The sequence below is a fragment of the Taeniopygia guttata genome, chromosome 23, assembly GCF_048771995.1.
Source record: "Taeniopygia guttata chromosome 23, bTaeGut7.mat, whole genome shotgun sequence".
Lineage (NCBI taxonomy): Eukaryota > Metazoa > Chordata > Aves > Passeriformes > Estrildidae > Taeniopygia > Taeniopygia guttata.
In genome coordinates, this window is record NC_133048.1 from 4,295,804 (window position 1) to 4,323,671 (window position 27,868).

Sequence of the window (27,868 nt, forward strand, 5' to 3'; positions counted from 1 at the left end):
AGTGCTGGGTATTGGGTCTACTGTGGTATAGAGATGGAAGGAGGGGTAATCATTCATTGCCTTGTCCACCCCAGTTCACTGCAGTGGTTTTTTTCTGGTAGTTAAAAATGATGGGTTAAAGGAGTTCTCACAATACAAATATTGAGAGGAATTGAGGGAACTTAACATTTTAGTGGTGCTTAATAAATGTCCTGTAAAGTTCTTAAATATTTTATAATATAGTAACTAGGAATGAATAATGAAGTATAATGACATATGTCCTGTCAGCTGGCAACTGAACACGATGAGGCTAATAAGCAAAATGTATCTTGAGAATAATTTCTGGAATATCTCTAGCAACTCCCACCCTAGGTTCTGTGTACTTTGCACTGCTTTGTTCTTTGGTCTCACATTACACACTACAGCCTCAGCCCAAAATGATCCGACACCTCTAGCCAGGAAGAAGCTATAGCCTGCAGGTATTTGGGTTAGTGCCAGACAGCAAGCAGTGCCTGAGAGGAGGCCTAGATGCTCTGAGATGATGAAATTTAAATTTTGATAGATTTCTCAACTTTAATCTTTGCTAGAAAATCCCAGAATGCGTCTAGTTACAGCTCTCTGTGATTGGAGCTGAACAGGTACATGCAAGATCTGATTTAGTCCTGGGCCAAGACAAAACAAATTTGTCTTGGAACCAAGGAGAGGATTAATCTCAGCTGCTGAGAGCTGGGAGGGGAGGATGCCCTGACCATGCAGAGGGAGAGCCTGCCTGGCAAGGAGGCTGCCCTGCCCTGCTCCTTCAGCACCCCTTTGGGGACAGAGCAAAGGAAGTGAAGGGATTGAGCTTTTCCACAGCTCTATATATTTACTCTGCAACTTTTTGGCATTTTCCTGTGTTCAGTGGCCAGAGGTTGCTGAAGCTCAGCGTGTTCCCATCAGTCTGTCGCTTCTCTTCCACACTGGGCTGAAATTCCTGTGTGTTCCACATCAATGGCAAGATGACAGAGTTGAATCTGATGCAATTTGTAGGTGAGCTGTTAACTTATATATGGAATATGACATTTCCTGATGCTCTAGACTTCTTACCCTAACCAATCATTAGTGCAGCATATGATGGATGATATGTTACAGATGTGCCCACCTTCAGTAAATATCTTGTTCTCTGGAGCTCTCAGAGAACAGCTCCTACATGTTTGCTAAATCCCAGGCTTTCGGGGGGGGGGGGGGGTCTGTCTTAAAAATCTTCAAGCTTTATTTATCAATAGAAACTTTCTGAGCACCCTCAGTGTGTTCCACCACCTCTACAACAGGGAAATGCTCAGAAAAATTTCTGCCTGCAGAGGCCATGCTACTGTTATTACCCTGTGCACTTGTTTATTTTGCCTCACAAAGGCAGTGTAGTTGATTTTTAGGAAAACACACACATGTGCTTTGTCTTTGTCTTGCCTCTTTCCCTTTATCCACTCTGGAGTGGGAAGGTTGAGTGTGACAAAAAGGCCCAAAGAGACCAGACTGGGCTGCCTGGGTGCCTTGCATTAAAACCAGCTTGCTAAAGATCTTGGATCTCAAGTTCCTTTTCATTTTTCCCCCCCACCCCTGAGCTAAGGATTCTTGGCAATTTCCATCACATTTGTGTAGGATGCAGCAGAAACCAAGCAACTTGGGAAATAGCTTCTGTTTGCTGCAGCAAAAATCACCAGCTCAGTTTTAGCTGAAAACAAATTGCACTTTTCTTTCTCCTGCAATAGCCAAGCAGTGTTGGGCTGTGATCTTTTGAAGCACAGTACAGAGGATCTGGTGTTAAGGAAGGATAAGCATCTGCTCCAAGAAGTGAAACTCTTCATGGAGCTGCACTGTAGGTAGCTATGGGAAGTCAGGGTGTTGTGAATAGGGTCAATCCAACCCTGAAGAACTAGCAAATAATCAAGATGCACCAGTTCTGACAGAGAAGAGAGAAGAATCCCTTCCTTTGTGTACCCCTGTGCCTGTGGAACAAACCAGGGGACTAGTCATGCCATCAGCCATTCCAGAGTGATTGAGGAAACCCAGAACAATTAGTCCCTCTGTGGCCTGTGATCTGAGTTCAGTGCTATCCTTGCAGCCTTACCTGTTTCAAACATCAGCATTGGGTTTTGGTTGCTCTGAACCAGAAGCAGATGGCAGATGTTTGCTGCTTTCCAAAAGAAAACTAAGCCCTGTCTTCCAGGTTGCGCAGACTGAGGGGGAATCTTGGAAGGGTCACTTGACAACTTGTGCCTTTTTAACTCCCCAGCAATCACCCAGGTCTGAGGTATAATCTTATTTTACTCCCCAGCATTCCTGCTCTGGAATCCTGCAGCAAACAGTCTGTAGCTGGCATCTCTCCATCCACAGGCCCTGGAAGTAGTGAGTGAACCCAAACTGCTTGCTGCAAGTCATTTAAATGTTCATTTCATTTGCTGGTGGTCAAGAAAGCTCTGTGGTGTAGCAAGGTAGTGACTTGCACACCACAGCCCTGAGGGAATTCAGAGAGTTTTTAACACCTCTCTCTGTGGTACAGTAGATTACAAAGGTCCAAATCTCTGCATTTCCAGTCTCATAGCAAATTCTCTCCCTTACAGGTAAACTCAGCTCTGTGGCTGAGTTTACATGGCATAGTTAGTGCACCAAAATGCAGAATAAAACCCAGAGATGTGAATTTAAACCCTCATCTGTTCCCTTCTGAATACAGAGTTGTCCTAATATTTATGTCAGCTCTCCACAGTCCACTGGAGCTGTTAGTGCCAAACTTCTCACTAGTGACTCTGCAGCTTTTGTGGAAGGCAACCCTGGAAAAACATTCTGAAAAAGGTAAAAAAATGGATTTTTAAAATATTATAACCCAAACCCAATAGTATATTGCTTTTCATGACTCAGTTCATCTCACCAGCTTCAGAGAAGTGGGGAGGGTGCTCATAATTTGTTAATTAGCCCCAAATAAAAGGAACAAAGCCCACAGGAAGCTCTGCGCACAGCCTTGGCAGAACTCACCACACCAGACTGAGCATGGCCAGGCAAGGACACTCCATAGCCTCTCTTCCAGGGCTCATCACACAGGTGACATATTCACTGAAGAAGAGTGTTTAAGGGCATTAGAGTGACAGTGATGTCACTCACTCTGCAGATAAATGTGCCACTACCTACAGTACTCACCAGGTGAGGGCAGCCCAAAGGGAGCAGCTGGCTGGGGATGTATCAGGGAACACAGGAGAAACTGGGACACCTTCAGCCAGCCAGTCACACCCTTGTAAAGCACTTTCAACATCAAAGGCATCATTTGCCTCCTGCACTTTCAGACAAGGCAGTTCCAGGCATGGACCCACCCAGTCAATGTCGCTGCCACCCTTCACTGACTGTAACGAGCAGCTTTCACCAGGGCTGCACAGTAAGCCTGTTTGGGCAGATTTACAGACATGACAGGTATGACAGAAAAACTCTTTTCTTACCTGCCTGTTGATACATGAAGTCCCCTTCTTGTCAGTGCTTACTGCAGTAAGGCGACATTGTTTCAGGTCACTTACTGGGTATTTTATGATGAGTTTCCTTCCTACATTAAAATGGCAAAAGTGATTGAAACTGCATAAAATTACTCTTAAGCCATCCTTTGTTGGAAAGAGACTTAATTAAAGAACAGAGAAGTTGAAACAGTAAAAAAAAAAAAAAAACCTAATCTACTGGGTACTTAAAGTCACTGTGGAAAAGAACATTCACAAAGAAGTCAGGATCTCAGCTGTATTGCTCCAGGAACTAGGGCCACCACAAGTGACACCAGCATAACTTTGAATGCTATTTTGCTCTCTCCGTTTATGAATATTATTTTCCTCTTTCACTTTATGGCACTAAACACTAAGTGCAACAAGTGAACCTTTTTTTTTTTTTTTTTTTTTTTGTGATCTGCTAGTTCAGTGGGGGTAACAGTCCTCTATGCCATATAGACATTTTACTTGAAAAAGTTACTTCTCTGTGAATGGATTGCTACACAGGTACCGTTTCCGCCCAACTCTTCTTGTATCTTTAAAGTTACCCCACCAGGCACAAATGGTCATTTCTTTCACACAAATCTAAAAAAACAATAGCTCAGTTCTGCCTACTCAAGAGTGCAGTCTTACTTTGGAAAAAAATGAAGTTTAAAACAAGATCGTGAGGTTGGTTGTTTTTGTTTTCATTGAACAGTTACTGAGCAAGAAAGTGAGACTGAGTAGTTTATTTGATGTTGTTGCAGACCATAATTGTATGGATTTGGATTATGTTGACCAAAAAATACAGTCTTCACGCTGTTTTACACCATGATCAGTATTGGCCATACACATTCAACAACAGCACCAGCTTAGTCATCTTTAAGCTGCTTGATCTTATGCTTATGGCGCTCGATTTCTTTCTGCAGACGCTCAATCTCTTTCTGGTGGTGGTGGATCTCTTCCTCGTGGTGCTTCCGTAAGGCAGAGAGCTGCTCGCGCTCCTTTTCCCTGCAAGAGAGGACGGCGGGAGGTGCAGCCCCGCAGCCGAGGGCGCGGGAGCGGCGGGCCGGGCCTGCCCCGGGCCCGCGGGGGCGGCTGCACAGGCCCCGGGCCGCGCTCACCTGAAGTACCGCTCCTCCTCGGCCGCCTGCTTCTTCCCGAAGGCGCCGCCGGCCTCGCGGATGGAGCCGCCGCCGCCGCCGCCCTTCCCAGCGCCTTTACCCAGCTCGCCCAGCTGCGGGAGAGACGGCGGTGAGCGCGGAAGGACGGGCGGGCAGACAGAGCGACGCACGGAGGGGCAGAGGGCAGGACGGACAAAGGGACGGACAGACACAGGGCAGAGGGGCACTCTCGGCACACCCACCTGGTCGGCGCCCGATCCCGAGCTCCAGCGCTGCTGCTGCGCCAGCAGAGCCCCGCGCAGGCCGCCCCGCGCCGCCAGCACCGCCACGGCCGCCATCGCCGCCTGCCCTTGGAGCGCCGGGCGCGCCCGCCCCGCCCCGCCCCACCGCGCCTGCGCGGCCGCGGCCCCGCCCCCTGAGCCCCGCGGGGGCGGGTGATGCGTGTGACGTCACTATTTAGGGGCGGGGCTGCCGCTGCGGCGCGCGCTGTGGTCACGTGTGGTGACGGCGCGGTCACGTGTGGGTGGCGATGGCGGCGGCGGGGCCCGGCGCGGGCGCGGCCGAGGACGCGTTCCTGACCTTCTACAACGAGGTACCGCCCGCCCCCGGCACCGCCCGGCCCCGGCACCGCGCGGAGCTGGGCTGCCGCGGGGTCGGGGGCCGCCGGCGGGCGGGACGGGCGGAGCCGCTGGCGGGGTGGGTTGGTGCTCGGTCCGGCCCTCCCTCAGCCCTGCTGGTGCCGGGGGCCGCGGTCGGCCCGCGTTCCGCTGCGCTGAGCCCGGCGGGAGCCGTGCGCTCCCGTCCTGCTCGGCCTGGCTGTGGGCAAGCTGTCACCGGGGCCCCTCTCCGGCGGCCGGGCCCCGGGGTGCGGCCTGAACGCGGGTTCTGAGGCCGTGCAAGTTCGCTGGATGTTTCTTCAAATAAAAGTGAACGTTTAATAGAAATATATGCTTTGGTTCGGCATGGTACTGTGAAGGGCAAAAACTCAACTGAATAACCCGTGGTCAAAGTAAAGCGGATTTGTGTGTTTGCATCAGTGTCATTTAACGTGTTTAAAGGGCTGCACTGCCAACAACGGGTTAAAATAATGCCGTGGTTTCCAAGGAATCACAGCGACAGAAGTGCTGGAGGTGCATGGAGAGGAGGGAAGGCACAGCTGTAGAGCAGGCCTTAGGAGAAATAAACAGAACTATTCTGCAGCATTTTTTATAGGTAAAATGTGATGTTGAAAATACTGTTGGCTGTAGGAAGGGCCAAAAAATATGTGCTGCTCGTGCCTGAGAAAAAACTACAGGCTTGGGGTAAGCAAGGGGCATTATGAGCTGTACTACAGAGGAGTAAACAAGGGGGTTGTGATGGCCAGTTGATACAGGTCTCTCTTGTTCTTCAGGTAAAGCAAATTGAAAAACGAGACTCTGTTTTAACATCAAAAAACCAAATTGACCGTCTGACCCGACCTGGATCTTCATATTTCAACTTGAACCCTTTTGAGGTTAGTTTGAACATTCTATCCTCATTTCTGAATTGATGTGTGAGCTTCCTGACTGCTGAGTATTTATAAGGAAAGAAGAAATTTCTCTTGGTACAGATTACTTTGCAGAAGGTTTGCAGAGGAGAGCAGGATGGTGTATATGTGCTCACTCTCTTTCTCGGTGTTTGATGGCAGGACAAACTGTACATTGTCACATTTCCCTCACACAACAGCACTGGAAGATTTGGCTGGGTATTTTCTGAAGAGGAAGGTGGTAGCTTGGCAGGTTCTGGTTATAGCTCTCTTAATTCAGCATTTGTAGTTGTGTGTTTTATTTTGGGTGTTCATCCCACTGAACTTGTCTGGTGGATAGAGTAAGAAAAAGTCTCTTAGTGGTCACACTAGTGAGTGATCTTTGAGGAACCATTGGGTAATGAATAATCCTCTTGCACTTTCTAGTGCTTGATTCCAGTTGCAGTCAGTTATAAAGTCATAATAAGTAGGAAAGCCTGAGGAAGGCAGTAAATAAACAATATTGCATTCATCTGGACTTGGCTTTCCCTGGGCATTTTCCTTCCTGGTGTCATCTTTGCTGCCTTTTTCAAGCCTCAGGTGCTTTTTGTAGTCCCAGTTCAGGGCTGGTCAGACATATGAGTCACACTTTGACAATGATCAGTTTTGTATAGGTTTTAGTACTTAAGGAGTAAATTAAGAAAGCTGTTTCAGAGTAGACTGTAGCTTTCCTGTGGGAAAGTGCTTTTTATTTACAGATTCTTAGAATCAGACCAGCATCTGCTCACTTGTCGCTTAAATCGTGTGTTCAGTAAATTAACTCACAAAGGAGTTCCTAAACTCTGCCACATCTGTAAAGATCAATAAACAAGTGGTGTCACTCATGGAAACCAAACAGTAAAACTACTGTCTTCTTTCAAAATAATAGGATTAATAAAATCTTATAAAGTAGTATGTTTCCTGTCCAGCATTCTAAGTTATGGGTGACCTGACATTGTCCCCAAGCCACCATATGCTTTTGTCTCTGTCAGACTGAGCATTGCTGCAGGACTTGTTGAAGGCTCAGACCAATTTATGGATTGTAACTGCCTGCACATGACTTGAACATAGAAAGCACACTGCCATAGCCAGAGGAGTCTAGCATTGCTAAAAGCAGTGTCACAAATGTCAAAAAGATTGTGAAATGTTTCTGTTTTACTGGGTGAAAATTCATGTCATTTTGGGGCTAGCTTTCTGGTGTATCTGTGTGCCAGTGAAGCAAGTGTTACAGAATCACAGAATATGCTGGGTTGAAAGGCACCCATCAAGATCATTTGGTCCAACCCCTGGCCCTGCACAGACACCCCAACAACCCCACCCTGTGCATCCCTGGGGGTGCTGTTCAAACACTCCTGGAGCTCTGGCAGCCTCGGGACTGTGCCCATTCTCTGGGGAGCCTGGGCAGTGCCAGCACCCTCTGGGGGAAGAACCTTTCCCTGATCTTCAAATTAAACCTCCCCTGACTCATTTTCATGCAGTTTCCTCATGTCCTGTCATTGATCATGAGAGTGAAGAGGTCAGTACCTGCCCCTGAGCTGCCCCTTGGAATGATGTTTAAGAGTGTATTGAGTTCTCCTCTCAGCCTCCTGAACAAACCAAGTGACTTCAGCCACTCCTCATGAGAGTGTTAGAGCTTGCTGACAGGACCCTGAAACTTGGAGAGCAGCATCAAACTTGCTCTGCTTTCATGGTCTCTTTTAGGTGCTGCAGATGGATCCTGAAGCCACAGATGAAGAGATAAAGAAAAGATTCCGACAGGTATTCAACTTTTGCACTCAAAGTTTGTGGAGGGGAACTAAAAGTGCTGTAGAGATTGTGCAGCTGGGTGTGGACACAAGAAAAATGGTAGTAAAGCTGTATCTGGGTAGAGGAGTGTCTGTTTTTGGCAGAAATGCATAGAACAATGCTTGTATCAACAAGAGGAGAGCTGCAGCAGTGTCCCTGGTCCAAGCATGGTAGGCTCCCTTGCCAGTGCCATGTGTGATGGGGCTATTGCCAGCTGATATAGCCATGTATAATCAGCCTATTGAACTTGAGTTCAAAAGGAAGATCAAAAGGTATTTTTCTCAAATATATGGACTTGGATCCAGGTTTTCTCTGAGGTTTCTTTAAGAATTTCCATAGTCATTTTTAGTGGCTCGGTTACCTGGGATAGAGGCAGCCCTGCAGCACAGGAAACATTACCCCAGCCTGCCTCTGCTGACAGACCTGCAGGAAAAATTTTGAGTTTAATCAGTGCATTCAACAAAGAAATAGTGTTTGGAGGGCTGAAATCTCCACCTGAATTAATGGTGTGAGTGTCTTTAGATAGGAAGATGCTGGGTGGCAGAGGAACAGGGTATGGGCTCTTCCTGTATGTGGGAAGTGAGAGGGATAACTTTGTGGTCTGTTGTTGGCTTCTCACTTCTGCAAGACAATAAAGTATGACATTCTCAGCTTTTGGCTGGTAAAACACTACAGGGAGATGTTCTGAATTCAGGGTAATGAAATGAAAAATGTGCATGGAATTGTGCATTGAAGAAATCAAACACCCAAGTGCAGAATGTGGAACACCCAACAAAGGGGGGAAAAAAGCACTGGCTGAAGTAAATCTGTTCAGGACTGAAGGCAAACTTTTTCCTGGTAGCTATAAACTGGCAGCTGTACAGTTCCAAAAGCAGTTATTTTGTATTCTTCAACACTAAAGCAGTTTCAGTTGCTGCTCTGTACAGCAATGGCAAAAATAAAATGTCTATATATATAAAACGATTAAAAATAAGCCATATGGGGAAAGTTTGAAATAACTTTCTGTAAGAGGAATGTGGAGGATGTGATTCCCAACCCAGTTGAGGTTGCTCTCAGGATGGTAGTGATCTATCTCCTGTCTCTGCCAGGTAGAGTACATGAAGGAGTTTTCTTAACTTTCAATAAAGTAGCCTAAGGAAAAAATGACCACTCTTAAATCATTTGGTGTTTGGACAGCCTTGGGCATGCTGGAGAACTTCATGAGAGACTTTGGTTGAGGATAATCTTTTTATGTTTATTTCTTGTCAAGACCAAGGATACATATCATTGATGACCAAAGGGTTCATATCAGCTGAGGAGTGTTAAATTGTTCCTCTTATCACAAGCTGCAGCTTTTCTTGGGCCGCCTGTTTGTTACAGGGATTGTTTGTTCTGTCAGCTCATACTGGCACGTACTCCTGCACGTTGTCAGCTGGTTTGTCCATGTACAAATGAATATGATCTCTTTATATTCTTTCTATTTCCCTTTTCTCAAAAATCTCTGAAATACTCTTCATCTTTTGCCATGATCTTGATAGCAAGATCCTTTTTCTTGCAGCTGTCAATATTGGTGCACCCAGACAAAAACCAAGATGATGCAGATAGAGCCCAGAAGGCGTTTGAAGGTAATACTCTTTCTCTGCCTGCTCTGGGTTACTAATTGCAGCTTTTCTGGCACTGGTTTAAAAATTTATGGGGGTGGAGGGGACAGAGGGGTTGCTGCAGAGGTGCTTTAGCTGGGGCAAAAGCAGCTGTGGTAGCAGCAACTGTGTGAGGTGGTGGCATTTCAGCAGGTGGCACTAGGTGGCAACAATGCCATTGCTGTGTCACAACAGGGACAGACATCTCCATGGGGTTTGGGGATTGTTCAAGAAAAACTGTTTAATCTGTGCATTAGACTTTATTCAAAGACCATAGGACTGAAGCAGAGTGATGGTTTTAGGTGTGTGCTGTGCAGTCAGATAATCACAGTAAGGTGTTCATGCCCATAACTACAGCTGGGAGGAATGATGCTTTCACCTGCTCCCTCCAGCAGGTATCAGACAGTTCCTGCCATTACTGTACCCCAAAACTCATTCAACTAATTGTGTTACCACTTTCCTTGATGTATTTAATAAAAAAAAAAAAAAATTAAAAACCAACTAAAACAGACTGCCAAACAAATGACCTCCACAAATTCTAGAAGCAAATTAGTAATGCCAACAAGTAGCAGTCTTGTGATGCCTTGTGAACATGACTGCTGGTGCTATTAATATTGATGCTTTTTGTTAGCTGTAGATAAAGCTTACAAGCTGCTGCTAGATCAGGAGCAGAAGAAGAGAGCCTTGGATGTGATACAGGCAGGAAAAGAATATGTGGAACACACTGTGAGTATTCTATGGGAATGTCCAGACTTGGGACTGAGTGGTAATCAATCATTCATATTTTGCTTTTTTGGTACACTTGCTTCATGTTTAGGTCACTAAACTGAGCAAACCTTGTAATGGCACTGTGCAGGTGGGCTGCAAGCTCTTCACAGCAGAAACAAGCCTGCTGTGTCCAGGACTGCTGTTGAGCTCAGTGCAAGATAATTTAGTGAAATTCAGTACTTAAAAAAATCGGGTCAGACCACATGATCTGACCTAAATATTTTTTTCCAAGTCTGTGAATGAACGATGCAGTTCAGATATGTGTAGGTGGAAGAGAATAGGTGGTGACAGCAGGAGACTGAGAAGTTTGGGGGATATTGACCTGTAAGATAAGAAAAGGAGCTTGGATTGCATTGGCCAAGAAGTTAGAGGGATGTGGGTGGATTAAAATACAGAAAGCTTGAGTAAACAGATGATATGAGAGAACTCAGATACTCTTAACACAAGGAACACTTGATGTTCTGTTTGTTGTTAGTCACTTGAATATCATGAAGCAAAATAAACTTCCTGCTGGTTTGGATGGTGTATATTGAATAAGAATATATTCAAGATATATTCAATATATATATCAAGAAACCAAAAGGGATCATTTTGAAGGAATAGTATCCAACACAGTATTTTTAATTACTACAGTTCATGTGATAGTAATCTTGTATGTATTTGGGCCTAGGAGGGTGTGGTGTAAAACAAAACATCAATCAAGAACAGAGCACTTTCTGTACATTGGAATAGAAATGCAGAACCACTTGGATAAAATTATGTAAGCACCATTAAATTTTTAAGGCTCTTGTTCTTAATCATTAGGTGAAAGAAAAAAAGAAGCAGCTGAAGAAGGATGGAAAACCTCCAACTGTAGAGGAGGATGATCCTGAAGTTGTAAGTCATTCTATGTTCAGAGAAACTGGAGAGTACAAAATGTGTTTTGAGGAATTAAGATTGAAAGCCAGTACAGAAGTATTAATTAGACTTGCTAATGTTGTAAATCCTTACATTTACAGAAGAACAATTCTGCTTAGCCACTGTAGAGTATCTTGTCAGGTGATACCTTTGTATTGTGGAAAATAGCTTCACTGTAGTGTAAAGAGTAAATATTGTGAGATTATATAGATCAAAATACCCTGTTCTTTTCTCAAAACAAGTCTTCATTGCTTGTGCATCATGCACTCGTTTTTGAATTGAATTTCTTGTCTTCTGACTGCTGGAGCTGTGGCATTCCTGCTGCTGGCAGAGGCGCGTGTAGCACTCACTGCAGAGTGGCTAAAATGAGCTTCTGACTTTTTAATGAGAGCTGTTTCATTGCTGTAGTACTGAGGGACAGATGTGCTGTTCTGCAGCAAACCACTTGTATTAGAAATGGCATGGCATAATTTATTTCTTTTTACCTGGGTTCTAGTCTGGAGAACTGCAGCCATATGAGAGGCTGTAACAATGGTAGGTGATTGCCAGACACTGACCTCATTAGTATCATCACCTTTTTTTTTTTTTCCTGGAAAGTAATTTCTTCCTGTTGATATCACCACAGTAACCCCGTAACCATCCTATTTTTCATTTTTCAGAAGTCTGTTGCTCTTCTTTAGTAATGAAGATTGGTTTAAGCATACTGATTTCCTACTGGGAAGCCAATGCTAGATTTTTACAACACATCAAGAAGATCTGCTGGAAAATTACTCTATAAAACAGTGACCATTTTGCCTTTTTTTTGTCAAATGTAACAATGCAAGGCTTAACCCAAGAATAAGAGGGTTTTAAGTGAACAGTTCTGTTTAGGCACAGCTTCATGAATACAAATTAAAATGAGACTAATATGAGGTTAATATGCAGTTGTTTCCTGGTGCTAGGGCCAGAATTTAATCAGCAGTGGTTTATACCTTTCTGTGTCCTGCTGCTATTGTCAGGGCAGGATAGGGGTTATGTGGACATACCTGTAGTTTGCTTTTTTTAGCTTCATCCATTTGTATGTAAAACAGACTTTAACTGTGTTCATAGGCATTATTTTAAGACTGGATTTGTGTTTTACAGTTCAAACAAGCTGTATACAAACAGACAATGAAGCTCTTTGCTGAACTGGAAATTAAGAGGAAAGAAAGAGAAGCAAAAGAAATGCATGAAAGGTATAAATGGCATTCCACTTGTGCAGTTCAAGCTCTTCTTCCACCTCATGCTTCCTTAGAGAAGATATGGGGTCAGAGTGTCGTAGAATAGTCTAAATTGGAATGAATCTCGGGAGATCATCTGGTCTGACCTCCTGCTAAAAAGCAGGACCTAGGATAAGACTAACAAGGGTCCTGTCACTCTGATTTCCAACAATGTGGATTCTTCTCTGGGTAGCCCATGGGTTGTACAGCCCTATACTTGAGAAAAGCACACAGGAAATTTGCCCTCTTGTGCTAAAGATGTCAATATATTTTTATATGGTTGTATTCTCTTATGTGTACATGGAGGCCAGCCACAACAGTGAAATGGTATCACAATTCTGCATGCTATTAGCTTGCAGAGGATTGATTTTTAATTTTATTTAAATGCCAGAAATACCCTGTGGCATGTGTGATCCTGAACTATTTTAGGTGATTTGATCACATGCTGCCTGAGTGCTCACTGCAAATACACTTCCTGCAGCAGGGTTCTGTGCTGGTCAGTGAGGTGGGAGATGGCTGCAGGACATTGCTTTTGATTACAGGTGAAAAGTAGGGAGTTAAAAATTTTATTTGTACTTTGCATGCTGAAATGGTTATTAACATCTCAGAACATGTGCCCTCAACAGTTTTAGACACCACTGGAGTGATGTCCAGCTTCTTGGATGAAGAAGTCCAACTTGTTTTGCTGGACAAGAGAAGCCACCTCCTTAACTGTATACCTGTTATCAGTGGGACCAAACCATCTTCTCTGCTTGCTGCTCTTCCAAATTTGAAACCAAATTGTATTTGCTGTGCTATCTTAGTTGTGTGTATTTATCTCTTCTGTAATCTGTCAAAAAATTAGAGGAGCTGTCCAACATGTTTTGAAAGTTTTCTTTCGGAAGTGATGCTTGTGGGTTCATAACTTTTGTGGCTTGCCTTCTAGGAAGCGGCAGAGGGAAGAGGAAATTGAAGCACAAGAGAAAGCTAAACGAGAACGGGAATGGCAGAAGAACTTTGAGGTATTCAACAGCTGAACTTACAGAACAGACCTCAGCAATTCTTGTTCATGTTGCAGGGAATGCCCTTTGAGAGATGAGAGACCTTTTGTATGTGAGTCTGTAAGATAATTTAATAGATTTGCACCAGCCTGGGGTTTGTTCATGTGTGTGGAGAAGAGCCCATCAACAGGGCTTTGGTATCACCTATGCAGAAACAGGTCTGGTAAATTGAGGTATATTATTTTTTCACCTCTGTCAGCAGTTCATTCTTATCTCTAGTTGTAAAATAGAATTGCTGCTTAGCCCAGGTCACTGGTGACCATTAAAACCTAATCTGGAAAGTGTTTGTGTGGACTGTTGTGGGACTTCCCAGACTGGTTGCCCCAGTATCCAGATCCCTGCTAGTGCTGGGCCCTCTCCCATCCTGCCATGGGAAGGGGGCAGGGAAGCAGACAGCTGCTGTAGCCAGAGCCCATCTGCAGCTCTGGTATTGCAGAGATGAGCCTGGAGTGGCTGGATCACATGCTGTGAAGGGGATCCTTCCTGGACTTCTGTCCTGCTGTGAAATCTTCAGCTTGTAAAGATCATAGGTTGGCTTTTTGGGGAGACTGGGGTGTTTAGGGTATTTTTTTTTTGGTGGGTTTTGTTTTTTGGTTTGGTTTTTTTCTTCTCGGGAAAGGCTTCTGCTGCTCAGCAGTTAGGCAGTGGGAGGAGAGGAGTGCACCAGAGACCTTTTTTTCTCATTGTGCTCATGTGATGAGACTGTGAGCAAGAAGCGTGAGAGAAGGCAGCAGTACATTTCCCTTCTCTGTTCTCCCTGCCTCCAATCTGCAGCACCAGGAGAGTAAGGAGTTAAGACAGAGAAAGGACATGCCACGTTTTGGGCTGACAGATTAGGAACATCTATTTGAGAGGTTCCTTGTTTCCTTTGAGCTTTCTGTAGAGAGTAAGGACTGCCCAGCCCAACCTGGTAGTTTCTGAAACAAGAATCCAGCACAATGCTTATACTGGTATGTGTAAGCTCACTTGTAGTTCCAATGCACTGTGCTGCTCTGGCTCTTTCCAGTGTCTTTGTGTCCTGCCTGTCAGGGGCTGCATGCTGGATAGGGGAAAATGCTACTGATCTCCTGAAACTGGTGGGTACTGCCTGTGCTTTGGCTCTTGCACTTGTTAACTCACCACTTCCTCCCTGTTGTTCCCAGGAAAGTCGGGATGGTCGTGTGGACAGCTGGAGAAATTTCCAGGCAAATACAAAGGGGAAGAAAGAAAAGAAAAACAGGACCTTCCTCAGACCTCCCAAAGTAAAAATGGAGCAGCGTGAATGATCTTGGAAGCACTGCCCAAGTGCAACTCCTCAGCCCCTTCTCTGCTTTTAAGGACTCATTGGCACCTAGAGTAAGATTTGCTTTTTAGTAGACTGTTTGTTTTCAGTACAATTAATTATCAGTCGAAGTATTTTTTGTACTCTGTCTGTTTGAAATAGGGCCAGAGAATGACCCCGGCCAGGGCCCCGCTACACGTAGAACTCTTGGCTTAGGAGAGTCCCTGCCATTCCTGCTGTCCTGTGTGTCTGCTGCCCTGTAACTCAGTGTTTTGTACTTCACAGACTGTGCTGTTTCACCACTTCTCTTTCGAGTTTGAGAGCTGAACAAAATATTGGAAATGCATCCAAACCCTTTCAGGCACAATCTTTCTCAGCAAGGTCAGCTTGGGAAGGATCTGGACTGACTCTGGGAATATGCTTCCAGCACTGTGCAGTGCAGCTGGCCTGCAGTTAAGTCCTGGAGCTCCTCACTGCATTGAGTGGTGCTTGGAAGGAACCTGTCCCTAAAATTTAATTTCCAAATTAAAATCCCAGCTCTCAGGCTTAGACTTCTGTTAATCTCAGACCAGCTGGTCACTTCCTATAAAGGAAAATAACTTCTCTTGATTAATAGTTAAGCTGCAATGGTCTGTATGTAAAATAAATTTTTACCCAAATTACTGTTTTGTTTTCCCTTGGAATTATTAAAAAATGTAATAGAGTGTCAATGGAGTGCTGTCACTGCAATGGTGCTGCTCTTCAGCATCAACCTGTGCCCCAAGCTCAGACTGTGGTGACAGCTCTCTGCCTTTCCAGTTCTCCACATCCCTTTTAAGCTGCCCAAACTGATCCAAGTGCAGCGTCACCGGCCTGGAGGCAGAGGGGGCATTAACTGCCCTCCTTCTCTGGCTGAGCTCCTGGCTGAGCCTGGCTGCCTTAATCTCCAACCTGGCTGGGAAAGGGCATACTTCAGCTTGGTTCTTGGGCTGGGAAGTTGGGATGTTTGCTGCAGCTCTGCAGTTGGGTGCCTGGGGAGCTCCAGGGCATGCAGCCAGCCAGTTCCTTGTGGCACCGGTGCTTTGTGCATGGGTAGTGACTGTCCTGTCCTTCAGAACTGTCTTAAAAACCTCACACTTCCTTTCCTGCCAAAATAAGAGCCAGTTCTTACCAACAGAGAAACCCCAACAACATTTCCTTGTTTAACAGCCCATGGGGCGTAAAGGGAGCAGACAGAAACACATGTGATTACTTGTTATAAATGACTCAGGTGGATGTTGTGCCCATGACCCTGAGCAATGCCAGTGCCACAGAATATATTGGGGGAACCCCCATGTGGAATCTGAGCAGAGGAGTGGAGTGGGTCCCCCATGTCCTTGACCACCCTTTATTCCCAAGCTGAAGAAGCACAAAGACCAATGGTGGCTTATAGTGCTGCAAAGGGAATGAGCTGCCCCTGCCTGAAGTATTTTCTGGCTGATGTTTTCTGATTTGGGGATTCCCAGAGCAGAGCAGGGCCCTTCCTGGTACTTGGCCTGATGAATCTCCACCCATCATGGAAGCCCTGGAACAAGTACTCACTGCTCTGCCTCCTGACCCCGGGACCTGGGAGGAAATGAGGAGCCCAGAGGACAGATCTGCTGATGGTACTGGCCCCTCCTTGCTGAGCTGGGACCACCTCTGCACCCCTGGTCCAACCAGGCAGTGCCCCTGACCTGGAGCTGCTCCGGGGCTGGGCTACCCCATCTGTGGCCTGTGAGGCACCAGGTGCCACAGGAGTTGTGCCACAGGAGTTGTGCCACAGGAGTTGTGCCACAGGAGTGTGCCACAGGAGTTGTGCCACAGGAGTGTGCCACAGGAGTGTGCCACAGGAGTTGTGCCACAGGAGTGTGCCACAGGAGTGTGCCACAGGAGTTGTGCCACAGGAGTGTGCCACAGGAGTGTGCCACAGGAGTTGTGCCACAGGAGTGTGCCACAGGAGTGTGCCACAGGAGTGTGCCAAGCCCCTCACCATCAATGGAGCCTCAGCCACTGTCTCCCTTCTACTGCCTGCCCGAGGAAGGACCACAGAAGAACTGGTGTCAAGCAATTAGGGCACGGCTAAGCAGGTCTAAAGTGCCAAGAAGGGAAGTGAGTCACTCACCTGGGAGCCAGCACATCGCCCTCTTTCCTGTCAGAGCCTCCTCCCAGGCAGGAGCACACACACAGCTCGGCCCTGCTGGTCTCTCCACTTGCAGCATGGACCTGGTGGGCTGGGGTCTGTGACTGAGCTGGAGCAAGTGCTCTGTTATCCCAAGGTAAGACACTCCTTTCCCTTCTGCTTGCTCTCCCAGGCTCCCTCCCTAAGCTCCACAAGCTCCTTCTGTGTCTGGGTAACTCAGGACATGGGCTGGCTCAACATCCCCCATGGATCTCTGGGCCGTGGCATCTCAGACAGCACCAAGGGCTTCCGAGGCATCTTCACCCCCCGGCATGGGTGTGGGAAGCCACTCCTTGTTCCGCGTGCCCAGCAAGCAGGGATGGGGTGATGAGGTGCATCGTGACAGCCCGAGTCAGGCAGGTGCTGCTGCCGCCTTTGGGGCTGTGGGGAGGGGGCTGCTCTCAGCCAGGTCCCATTCCACCCCTGAGTGACCAGCCCTGGATTTGTTGGAATGCTGTGAAGCAAGGTGAGCAGCCCTGCCTGGGCCTTACTCCTGCGAGGAAGAGGAGGCAGTGCTTGGAGCCTCTCAAGGAGGGCAGGTCCCTCATCCCGCTTGTGCACAGCCCCTGCCCAGGCTGGGCAGGCAGATGGGGCAGAAGCCAGCAGCTGTGGCAGGAGGTGTCTCGCTGCAGTTGGGAGCAGCAGAGCTGTGACAGCCTGGGGCTGTAGCACACAAATCCTGACACAGCGGCCCATGAACTCACCCCTCTGCCCCGTGCAGCAGGGCTGGGCCTGGGAACCAAAAACAGCTGGAGGCTGCTCTGCTCCCTGCCTCACCCACTGCTGGGGAGGCTGTCCAGCTACAGCAGTGACATTCTCTGCCAGTCTGGGCGATCCCTGTGGCACAGCCAGCAGCCAAAGCCATGCCCTGCCTTAGCTGTCAGAGGGGACCCAGGGAGTGCCACTGCCTCAGGAGTGGCTTCTGGCAGATGGGTTGGTGTGTTTTCCTGCTGAGCAAGCCCAGCTCCGGGGCACATTCCTGCAGGGTTGGTAACGAGGTGGGGACAGGCTGTGCTCAGCCTGCAACAAGCATTAGAAAATTTAGCAGTGTTACATGAGTAGTAATGTTACATGAGCAGTGGGAACTCACAGACAGTAACACTCAGCACCAGCTGAGCATGTGCTGCAGCTCCAAAAGAATTTCATGCTTTTTCAAAGATCCATCCTGGTACTCAAGAATGTGTCCTGGGGACTGGAACCAGCAGGGATCAAGCTCACCTGTGTGCCAGTGGCTGGTGCTGTCACAAGCTGCATGTTGGTATTTCATCTTGTCCTTGTTTGCTGCTTGTGTTGCTGACAGGCAGTCAGAGACCCATCAGCTGAAATGTTGCTCCTCCATTTACACTCCCTGGAGAGCTCTTCTCTGCCTACGCAGTGTAGCTTGCTCTTGGGAAGAAATCTCTGGATATTTGCTTATAAAAGCAAGAGTCTCTGACCCCTCCAAAATTTACACGTGGTTATCCAAAGTGAGTCTGTTGCTACCAGGCTACATCTAATAAGGAAACGACCTCAAGGGCATATGCCAGAGGCAGGTGGGGCTTACAGGAGGCACTGGGCATCTGCCATGGCAGCATTTGCTGCCACAAGAATGCTGCTGGGTGCCAGGCCCATGGGAAACAGCCACTGCCCACCAGTCAGCCTGGGTGGGGTTATCCCCAGAGAGTGGAATTTGGAACAGCTGCTCTGGGATCCAGCATGTACAACAACCTGAAGGACTATCAGTGCTTCTTAACAGCTCTGTGGAAATCAGAGTAAGAGAAGTTTATTTTTTTTTATTAGGTTGCAAGTTGGCTTGATGAAAATAAAGGCTATTTCAAGATTTTTTTTTTTTTCTCAACTCAGCCTTGCATAGCTGTCAGAGCTGTTAGCTGGTGTGTGCATTCTCTGGGCAGGAAGAGCAGGAAATAGTGTCAAACACAGGGCAGCCAGACTGCCAGGAGTGCTGAACGAGCCCAGCCTCCACTGGCAAAATGCATCTTAATGTTGGAGTGCTCAGCAATTGGCATCAGGGCCAGGAGAGCAGGGAAAGAGGGTCCCAGGTGGGAAGGGAGTAAAAGGGAGGAGCTGGCTGTGGGCACTGTATGGGGGCAAAGGGACCTGCTGATTCAGAATGGCCGTGCTGCAGGGCAGAGTAGAGGAAGGATGAAGACTTCAGGAGGTTCCTCCCCAGCCCAAAACCCCCTGGGCTTTCATTTCCTCTAAGGGCTGGGTTGTGGCAGGACAGTGAACCAAGATTTGTCAAGTATTGCTACATCCCCTACGAGCACCCCCCCTTGCCCCTGACATTGCTGGCTGCTCTTCCCAGAGACTTGGGCTGGCTGTCAGCCAACCTGTGTAGCAGGATCCTATTTGGTTTTAAGTTTAAACCCCCAGGAGCAGCTTAAAGAGAAGAGCTGGGGCTCTGTCTCATCCATGAAGGGTCAGGTTCCTTCATCCTTACAGCAGCTGATGGGAAGGGGAAAGGAGGGAGGATGTCTGGTGGCAGAGGGAAGGAGATGGCTGCAGCTTCCATGCCGGCACAGCTCTGGGGCATCACTGCAGGAGCCTCAGCTCACCCTCATGTGGCCTGACAGAGCTTGGCTGTCCCTTGCTCCACATGCCAGCCCCCGGTGCAGCCCACCCTGTCAAGGCTTCCATCCCATGTGGTGCAGTTGCTGTGGGGCTCCCTCACGTTGCAGGGGTTCCACTCTGCTCAAGGAGCTTCCAAATACCTTGGTCATCCATGCTGTTGTACCAGTTGTGGTGTCCATGGACTTTTGGTTGTCTTGGAGCTCTCCCTGAGAGGGGTTTAGAGCAGCAGGACATGGATTGTCCTGCAGTTTGCAGAGCACTTGCACATCTGCAGCCTGGCTGGAGCTCACCCAGAGATCCTGGGGGCTGCCTGGCACCTGGATGCACACCTTCAGAGCACTGTGCTGAAGTGCATGGCAGCTGTTTCCCTCTGTAGTGGCCCTGGGAAAGGCCACCTGCACCCTCTGGAGAAGAGCCAGGGAAGAGCCAATCCAGGCAAAGAAGCCCAGATTGGTGCTGGGGCTTTGCCTGCCCCTGGCTGGGGACATCCAGGCACTGGCACAGACAGTGGGTGGATTCTGGAATGGAGATGACTGCCCAAAACCTTGGGGCTCCTGAGGCCAGGTGAGCCAAAAGCCAGCACTTTAACAGAGCAGCACTGCTACTGTCCACCTCAGCCTCTGTCAGTACCCTTCTCCCAATGGAAATTGCCATATTCCAGCTCAGAGCTCAGGGCTCACCAGCCCAACAACAAAAGTGTGACTCGACAGTGTCCCAGTGTCTGTGCCAGCTGCTTGCTCTTGGAGAAGTTTGGCTGGTGTCCTCAGTGGTGAGGCCCAGGGCACACAACCCTCAGCCTGTCCCTGTGGCTCCCAGGACATGAAGCCATGCCATGGGGGTCTCTGGTGCCCCAACAGCATGGACATGGCCAGGACCTTCTATGGAATGTTTGCCACAGGGGACATTTCCTGAGAAGAGCCAGAAGAGCTTTTCCCAGCCCTTCCCGAGGAACTCCAGTGCAGACTGGGCTCTGCTGCTGCTGCTTGGGCCCTGCCACTGCTCAGCAGCCTTGTGGCAGGCTGGACACCCCTCTGTCCTGGTGATGGACTCTGTGGCTCTGTTCCAGTGTGTTTCACAGTGACCCCAAGCACCAGACTCAGGGCTCTGGTTCCTGTAGGTGTCTCAGGTGAGAGGTTTTTGCTCTAAGCTCACATCTGTGCTGTGTGCAGATGTAAGAGCAGAGGCAAGCATGGAGGGCAGGTTAATCGTGGCCATGGGAGCTACAGCCTGGGATTTACAGCTTGGCTGGGACATGTGTGCAGCTTTGCTCATCACTGGTGTCTCTGAGCACCCCACCATCAGCATCACCATGCTGAGTGATCTTCAGGCTGCCACAGGTAACAGTGGCCATAATGTGGTGGTGTATGGGACAGGTAACAACCTGCCCTGTTGTGGAGTCTCTGTCTGTTAAATATCCCTGAGATAAAGGGAGGCTTGGGATGGTGGAATTCCTGAATTAGTTCCAACATAATTGTGAAGGAGAGTGCTAGGAAATGATCTGTCCATATATGAGTTTCCTATCCCTTTCTTGGAAATTATTAAGTGGAGGCTCTTCTGCCACTTATCTGTTTGGGAGAAAGATGCTCAAAAAGTTTGTCTATTCCCAAATCTAACTGGGGACACAGAATTGATTCCTATTCTGCCTTTAGAGGAAAATCCCAATGTTGCCCTCTTTCATGATCATCAGAAGCAGAGATACTCTGAGGAAAAAGCCTTAAGGACTTTGCTGTGGCTAATTGTCTTTCCTCTACTGCTTATTTTATTCTCATTTCCTTTAGCTGATGTCACACATTTCCCCTCCTCTAGTGACTCTGCAGTCATGTTACAGTTGCTCCCATTCTGGTGCCCTGTTCTTGAGAGCTGCCAGTGCGGAGACTGTCCAGCCCCAGGGCAGGGAAAATAACATCTGGGAGCCAACCAAGCATCCTCAGAACCCCTCTCTGCTATTGAGGCTGAAGATGGACATTTTGTGCTGATTTTTTTCAACTCTGGTAAGCAGAAAATATACTTTATTAGTACTATTCCTCTTGGAATATACTCTTGCTGATGGCAGAGCTTGCTTGCATCTATAAGCCAGTAAATCCTGACTGGGAGGGCAGAGTCCCTGGCACAGTCTATAGACTGGGAGCAGGATGGGCAGGTGCTTCCTTCCACCTTCAGCCCTGCATCCAGTGCAGCTGATGGTACAAACCACCTGGGGTTGCTGCCTGGGGGACGGTGGACAAGGCACTGGCTTGGCCTGGAAGTCTCAGGGGGTTTGGCCAGGCAGCACAGGCTGCTGCTGCAGCAGAGAACAGGACCCACAGCCCCCTGCTCACCCTTCTGCTGGCACAGGCAGCACCAACGGGCTTCAGAGAAAGGGGAACTGCCTCAGCAGGACAGGCTGAGGAGAGCCCTCACAGAGTGCCCTAGGGCTCAGGGCAGTCACAAATGTACAGAGACATCAGCCTGGGTTCCTCAGGCTGAAGAGGGAATTGGGCTTTGGGTAAATTCCGTGAGGAATGGTGCAATGTTCTAGCTGTGCTCTGTAGAACATCTCACTTGGCTCATGGGAAGGAAAGGACGCCTCTCCTGTGATTCCCTGCAGGACCCTGGCACAGCACAGCCTCTAATCAAAGATTAGGTGAGCTCTACCAGGTGGTGCTGGGGCCAGGAGATGGCACTGCCATCTCCCACAGACCAGCTTTGCCAGAGTTCAGCAGACTGGAAGCAGTCACAGAGCATGTTCTCACACTCACCCCTCCATTTCAGAGCACAGCCCTGTGGCTCAAGCTTCTGTGCAGGAATCTGCCATGGAGGGGACATGCATATTCACTCTCCCTTCTACCCCATCTGCTAAATCTGGCAGCTGGTGTGCAGTCTGCAGCCACTAAAGTTCTCCAGAACTCCTGGGCAAAGTTTGGTGGCCGCCATGTCATTGTGCAGAACCAGAAATGGAGGTGTGGGTGGAGAGTGCCCTGGGGCACCGTCTAAAGGGACTTTGTGATCAGCAGCTGTGCCCATGTATTGGATATAAGCACTTCTCCTCATGAATCCTGCTAGAGAGATGCATTACCTGTTTTTTTTCTCCTCACTCTTGGTATACTCAGGTCTGGTGCCACAGGAATAGACCACTTTTCATTGCAAAGATCTCAGCCCTAAGCACCAGAACTATCTGCTGGTGTTGCAGATAGTCACAGCAGTGTGAATTTATGGCATATATTTGGAAAAAAAAAAAGGGAAAAAAAGGAGTTCTCTAATGATTTTAGGTAGTTAGGACTTCTTGAGTTTTTATTCTTTACTCTAATGTCAGACTAGTGTAACAAACATTACACTCCCTGTGATGAAGCCCACCTGAATAATCTACTGCTCTTTGGAGATCAGGGGCTCTCAGAAGTGTGGCAGAGATCAAGGAGAATGAGGAGAATGAGGAGAATGAGGAGAATGAGGAGAAACACACGTGTCACCTGGAGCCAGCTCCCAGTACTGCGTGTCCATTCCACTTGGACTGTGCCTGGAAGACTGAGCTTAAAGACACTTGGAAATTGGCACTGCCCAACATGCAGCTGCCTGGGAAGGTCCAAATCCTGTAATTGTTGTGTCCTTAAGAGACCTGGGAGGGGTAAGGAAGGACAGGACCCTCAAGAGGATGAGTGCTGCCTTCCTCTCCTAACGACTGGAGAGCAGTAGCGAGGGTTGCAATTCTGGGGAAACTGGGGAAAGCAAGCTCCAGCTCCAGCTGACTTCCCCATTTGCAGAGGAAAATTGCAAACAAGCGAATGTGTAAATGAGGAACAACAGCACAAGGGCACCCGGGGGGGACCCAGCCCACAGAGGATGGGATGGGGGTTCCTGGCACTGCCTGCTGCTGGGGAGGATCTAGAAGGTTTTGAGGCAGGAGGGCATCTGCTCAGGAGCAGCAAGTGAGGAAAGTGATCCTGCCTCTCTACTCAGCCCAGGTGAGGCCACATCTGGAGAGCAGTAGCCACTTCTGGGCTCCTCAATCTATAATTAAACCCCTCAATGAAGCCGTGGAGCTTCTGGAGTGGGTCCAGTAGAGGCTGCAGAGATAATGAAGGGCCTGGAGCATCTCTCTGGTGAGGAAAGGCTGAGGGAGCTGGGGCTGTTCAGCCTTGAGAGAGATGTCTGAGAGGGGACCTCATCCCTGTCTGTCTGTGTCTGCAGGGAGGGGTCAGGGGGACAGGGCCAGACTCTTTTCAGTGGTGGCCAGCAGCTAGACGTGGACACAAGGCATAAACTGAAACAGAGGAAGTCCCAACTGAATATGAGAAAAACTTCTTAGTTGTGAGTGTGACAGAGCCCTGGAACAAGCTGCCCAGAGAGGCTGTGGAGTCTCCTTCCCTGGAGTTATTCAAACCCTGCCTGGATGCCCTCCTGCACAACCTGCTCAGGGTAATCTGCATCAGCAGGGGCTGGGCCAGGTGATCTCCCAAGGTCTTTTCCAATCCCGACTCTCCTGGGATCCTGCGAGAAGTTTTTACCACATATTGTTTCACATCCGGAATTCTTTAAGTGTAAAGAAGTTAAAAATATCAGGAACCGTGGTGGGAGATAGGGGCATGGGGGAGGTGGCAGGGGAAAAAGGAGAACCACATGCAAGGAGAAGATTAGTCATAGAAAACACTCCTGATTCTAGTAAAAGATAAGGAAGCTTGAGATAGGGCAGTGTAACAGATTACTTTTATCTAAGAACTGTCATGCAGGAAAGTATTTTAAGATTAGAGATGAGTGATCTGAGACCTCACGGCAGCAAACAATGCTGGATGAAGACACACAGGTTTGTGTGCTGTGAAAATGGGATCAAAGACAGGACCAAGGAGACTGGGCAGGTGTCTGGCTGGAACCAAGGCATCAGCAGAACTCCTATGGTCATAGACAAATGATAAAGAAAGGTGAAGTTTGGCTTAGCAATGGTGCCAAACCAACCAGCTTGATTTCTGCTGTCTATTTTTAGGTGAGAAGAAAAGCTGTGGCAGGAAACTGAGCTTCAGACATAGCCACTCAACACCATGATGTCTGGAAAAGGCAAAGGAGGTGCAGAAGGCAGTGCTGATTTGTCCATTCCATGCCACATAGACTCTGAGTTTCGCTACAGCCTTTTCACTGTTTTCTACAGCATTATCTTCATTCTAGGCTTTGTTGCCAACTGCTATGTTCTCTGGATTTTCACCCGTATTTACCCCACCAAGAAACTCAATGAAATCAAGATATTCATGGTGAATCTGACAGTAGCTGATTTGCTCTTCTTAATTACGATGCCAATGTGGATTGTTTACTACCACCACCATGGAGACTGGATCATGCCTGACTTCCTCTGTAACGTGGCTGGCTGTTTATTTTTTGTTAATACCTACACTTCTGTTGCCTTTCTGATGGTCATCACATACAACCGTTACCAAGCTGTGACTAATCCTATTAAAGCTGCTCAGCTGACCACCCAGAGAAGAGGTATCTACCTATCAGCAGCTATCTGGATCATAATAGTGGGCAGCTCTTTGTATTACCTTTTTGACAATAATACGAATCAGGAGGTGGTCGACTCCAGGAATTTCACGCGGTGCTTTGAGCGCTATGACGCCACGAGTGGTGTTTCAGCTGTTCTCGCCATTCATGTCATCATCTGCATCCTCTTCTATATCATTTTCCTTTTAATACTAGGTTGGAACATTGTCATTATCAGGACCCTGTTTTCCAAGTCAGTGCATCCAAAGAAAAGCGCTCATGTCAAGCAAAGGGCCCTCTGGATGGTGTGCACAGTGCTGTCTGTGTTCATCATAAGCTTTGTGCCCCATCACATCGTGCACCTGCCCTGGACTCTGACGGTTCTGGAGCAGTGGAAGAAGGAAAACTGTCAGCTGCGCCAACAGCTCAACGATGCTCACCAGGTGACTTTGTGCCTCTTGAGTACCAACTGTGTGTTGGACCCGATCATCTACTGCTTCCTCACCAAGAAGTTTCAGAAGCACGTTTCAGAAAGCCTGAGAAGCATGAAAGGGAGTCGCAAATGCTCCAGGCAAACAACTGATACGATGATTGAGAGCACCATTCACCAAGAGGATGCCATTAGGATCGGTTAGGGCCACTCAGTGTTTTCTGGTTGCACATGGAAAGGTGTGAATTATTCACTCACCTTTTCTCAAGAAGAGGCACCAGGACACAACAGAGGACCAGGATTTTACATTTTCTTTTTCCGATTAGACAGAAGAATGGACGCTCATTTCTTCTGTCACATGCAACGGGCAGAACTGGAACCTGCAGTAATCTGGCAGCAAAGCTCCTTCTGTCCAGGCTGGTGTTCTCATGGGCATTGAGAACAGCTCAGATGACTGCTTTAACATGAAAGCAGTGTGTCACTGAGCCTCTGCAGTGAGCAGCTAGAAGCTGAGTGTGCCAAAGTTATCCATTGTGTCAGTCCAGATAGCACCATCCCTGCTCCTCTGCCTGCCCAGCTCTTGCAGTGGATCCAGTATCAGAGCTGTAAGGGACTTCTAAAAGACCTGGAAGAACAGATTGAGCTCTGAGTATCATTGGGTGGCTCTTCTAAGCAGCTTACATGGTCTGGTGAGGAGAGTCTGAGCTAATAAAGCTCTTGAATGGCTGTAAGGGACATAGCCCATGGAATTCCTCAGCTGCTGTCAAAGAGATCTGCACCTCAGATCCCTTCATTCCTTCTTAGTGTCTCACATGGTCTGCTGGGATCCAAACTTGACAGATGTCTGGGAATAGCCATTATGAATCTTTGCTTCCAGATCTTGGGTCAGTAAAGTAAGGAAGGAAAGGAAGAGAAATTTGCAGTCCCTCAGCACACTCTCCCACTCCCTCAACCAGATCAGCATTATTGCCAAAGGGCACTATGGTCTGCCCTGGCTTCCTGTGTGAAAGCAGAACTGGCCAGCCAGCAGCTTCAGGCACTCAGTTTAGTAATTTCTGACTGATTGCATGTGTCTGCAGACACCCAGTCTTGCTCAGGAGGCTCCAGATAACAGTGTCAGCATGGGCATTATGATAAGGAAAAAAAGCTTAAAATGCTTCCGTATCTTTGTACTTATTTATTTAATTTAGAATTATAGCCAGTACGTTATTTTTTTTCCTCCATCCTTTCAAAGCTGACCAGTTCTTGATCTACAGCAAGTGAAGTGTTAGGTCAGGACACTTGACAGACACATAATTCACACACTCCAACAGCACAGGAGGCCCCTTGCCCAGGGCCAGATGCAATCCACTGGGGCCCAGGGCAAAGCGGTTTTCCATGGGTGCTGAGTTCTGTTACCAGTCATGAGACACTTGGGGTTCCTTTTCTGACCCAAATTGCTCAATCTAGCACAGGAAATTGGGCAGGGAAGGGAACTTACTTGTTTTCACAACAGTTGTTGGTTCCCCGTCTGTTGATGACAGGAACAGTATAACTGACCTGTGACACCAATTATTCATGTCCAGGACAGCAGCCCTCCCACACCTGCCCAAGAACAGGAGAGAGAAGCTCAAACCTTTCCAAAGACAGGACCAATATTTGTACTGCTTTGCCTGTATCCAGCAGAGATATGGGTCCTTCAGATGTATCCTCTGGAGCTCCTCAGGCAGCTTTTGTCTTTATTTGTTCCAGTAAGGAAAAGAACTAAGATGTTTATTTTTCTAAGGCCATTGCCAGGGCCAGCCCTGCACTTCAGGCCCAGTGCCAGAGGAAAGAGTCTGATCACAGTAAGAGTGCATCTCCTCCTGGCCCTGGGCTCTGCTCCAGTAATGGAGCAGTACTTGCCAGTACCTCATCCTCCTCAGACACGTTCAAAGCTGCACCCTGAATCTGCAGAGCCACAGCACACAGGAAGGGAGCAATTTCTGTAATTTAAAAACCAGAATCTGCCTCTGTTTCTGCACTGTTCTGTGGGCACATTCTGGATGAAGAACTCTCGCAGCTGGCAAAGGGGGGGGACCTGCTTTTCCCCCTTGGCTCCCAGCAATAGTGGAGCTCTCATTTCACAGACCCTAAAGCCCTGAGAGATGGAGTTTGGCAACTCTTGGAGGAAATGGAAAAGACTTTTACATGGAAAGCTGGCATGATCTTCCACTGATTCTTGGAAAGCTTGCAAGAGTTTACAGTTTAGCTCTTTGCCATGGGTACGTAACAGGCTTTATTCCACAAAAAGCACTGTGGGCTCAGGGAACAAACATACACTTGCATCTGAGGAAAAGGATAAGCAGAGAGAAAAGCCCCAAGGCCACTTCAGGAGATGTTATGCTGATTAGTCAGTAAAAATGCATTTCTAATAAACAGGCTGAGCTGCTACTTCTGTTCCTGGAAATACTTTCTTGTTCTTACTGCAATGTTGCATTACCCTGCTTTACCTTGCAATGAAATGGATCCTGAAAAGTTATTTTAAATAAAGTGCGTTCCCCATGTGTTTTGCCCTTTAA

The 27,868-nt window shown here is 47.8% G+C and overlaps 3 protein-coding genes across 4 annotated transcripts; 2 read left to right on the forward strand and 1 right to left on the reverse strand.

Moving 5' to 3' along the window:
• Window positions 1–4,186: 4,186 nt before the first annotated feature.
• On the reverse strand, window positions 4,187–4,984 carry ATP5IF1 (ATP synthase inhibitory factor subunit 1). Its single transcript, XM_002192594.7, has 3 exons — window positions 4,819–4,984; window positions 4,577–4,689; window positions 4,187–4,463 (listed from the first exon to the last, which is right to left on the reverse strand). Exons 1-3 carry the CDS (start codon window positions 4,912–4,914, stop codon window positions 4,325–4,327), a joined length of 348 nt encoding a protein of 115 aa, XP_002192630.1. The 5' UTR covers window positions 4,915–4,984; the 3' UTR covers window positions 4,187–4,324.
• A 98-nt stretch (window positions 4,985–5,082) lies between these two features.
• DNAJC8 (DnaJ heat shock protein family (Hsp40) member C8) lies at window positions 5,083–15,365 on the forward strand. The gene is given in 9 exon segments (NM_001245314.1): window positions 5,083–5,168; window positions 5,967–6,068; window positions 7,800–7,856; window positions 9,421–9,487; window positions 10,134–10,228; window positions 11,075–11,146; window positions 12,290–12,381; window positions 13,331–13,406; window positions 14,588–15,365. Coding segments are annotated over 9 exon segments (747 nt in total). The 5' UTR covers window positions 5,083–5,105; the 3' UTR covers window positions 14,711–15,365.
• A 1,233-nt stretch (window positions 15,366–16,598) lies between these two features.
• Window positions 16,599–27,868, forward strand: PTAFR (platelet activating factor receptor). Of its 2 annotated transcripts, none has more exons than XM_072917945.1 (2): window positions 16,599–16,982; window positions 24,411–27,868. In XM_072917945.1, the coding sequence occupies exon 2, from the start codon at window positions 24,466–24,468 to the stop codon at window positions 25,531–25,533; it is 1,068 nt and encodes a 355-aa protein (XP_072774046.1). In that variant the 5' UTR covers window positions 16,599–16,982; window positions 24,411–24,465; the 3' UTR covers window positions 25,534–27,868. The 2 variants fall into 2 exon arrangements, with proteins under 2 accessions (XP_072774046.1, XP_012426055.2); XM_012570601.5 differs by lacking the exon at window positions 16,599–16,982 and adding an exon at window positions 17,014–21,447.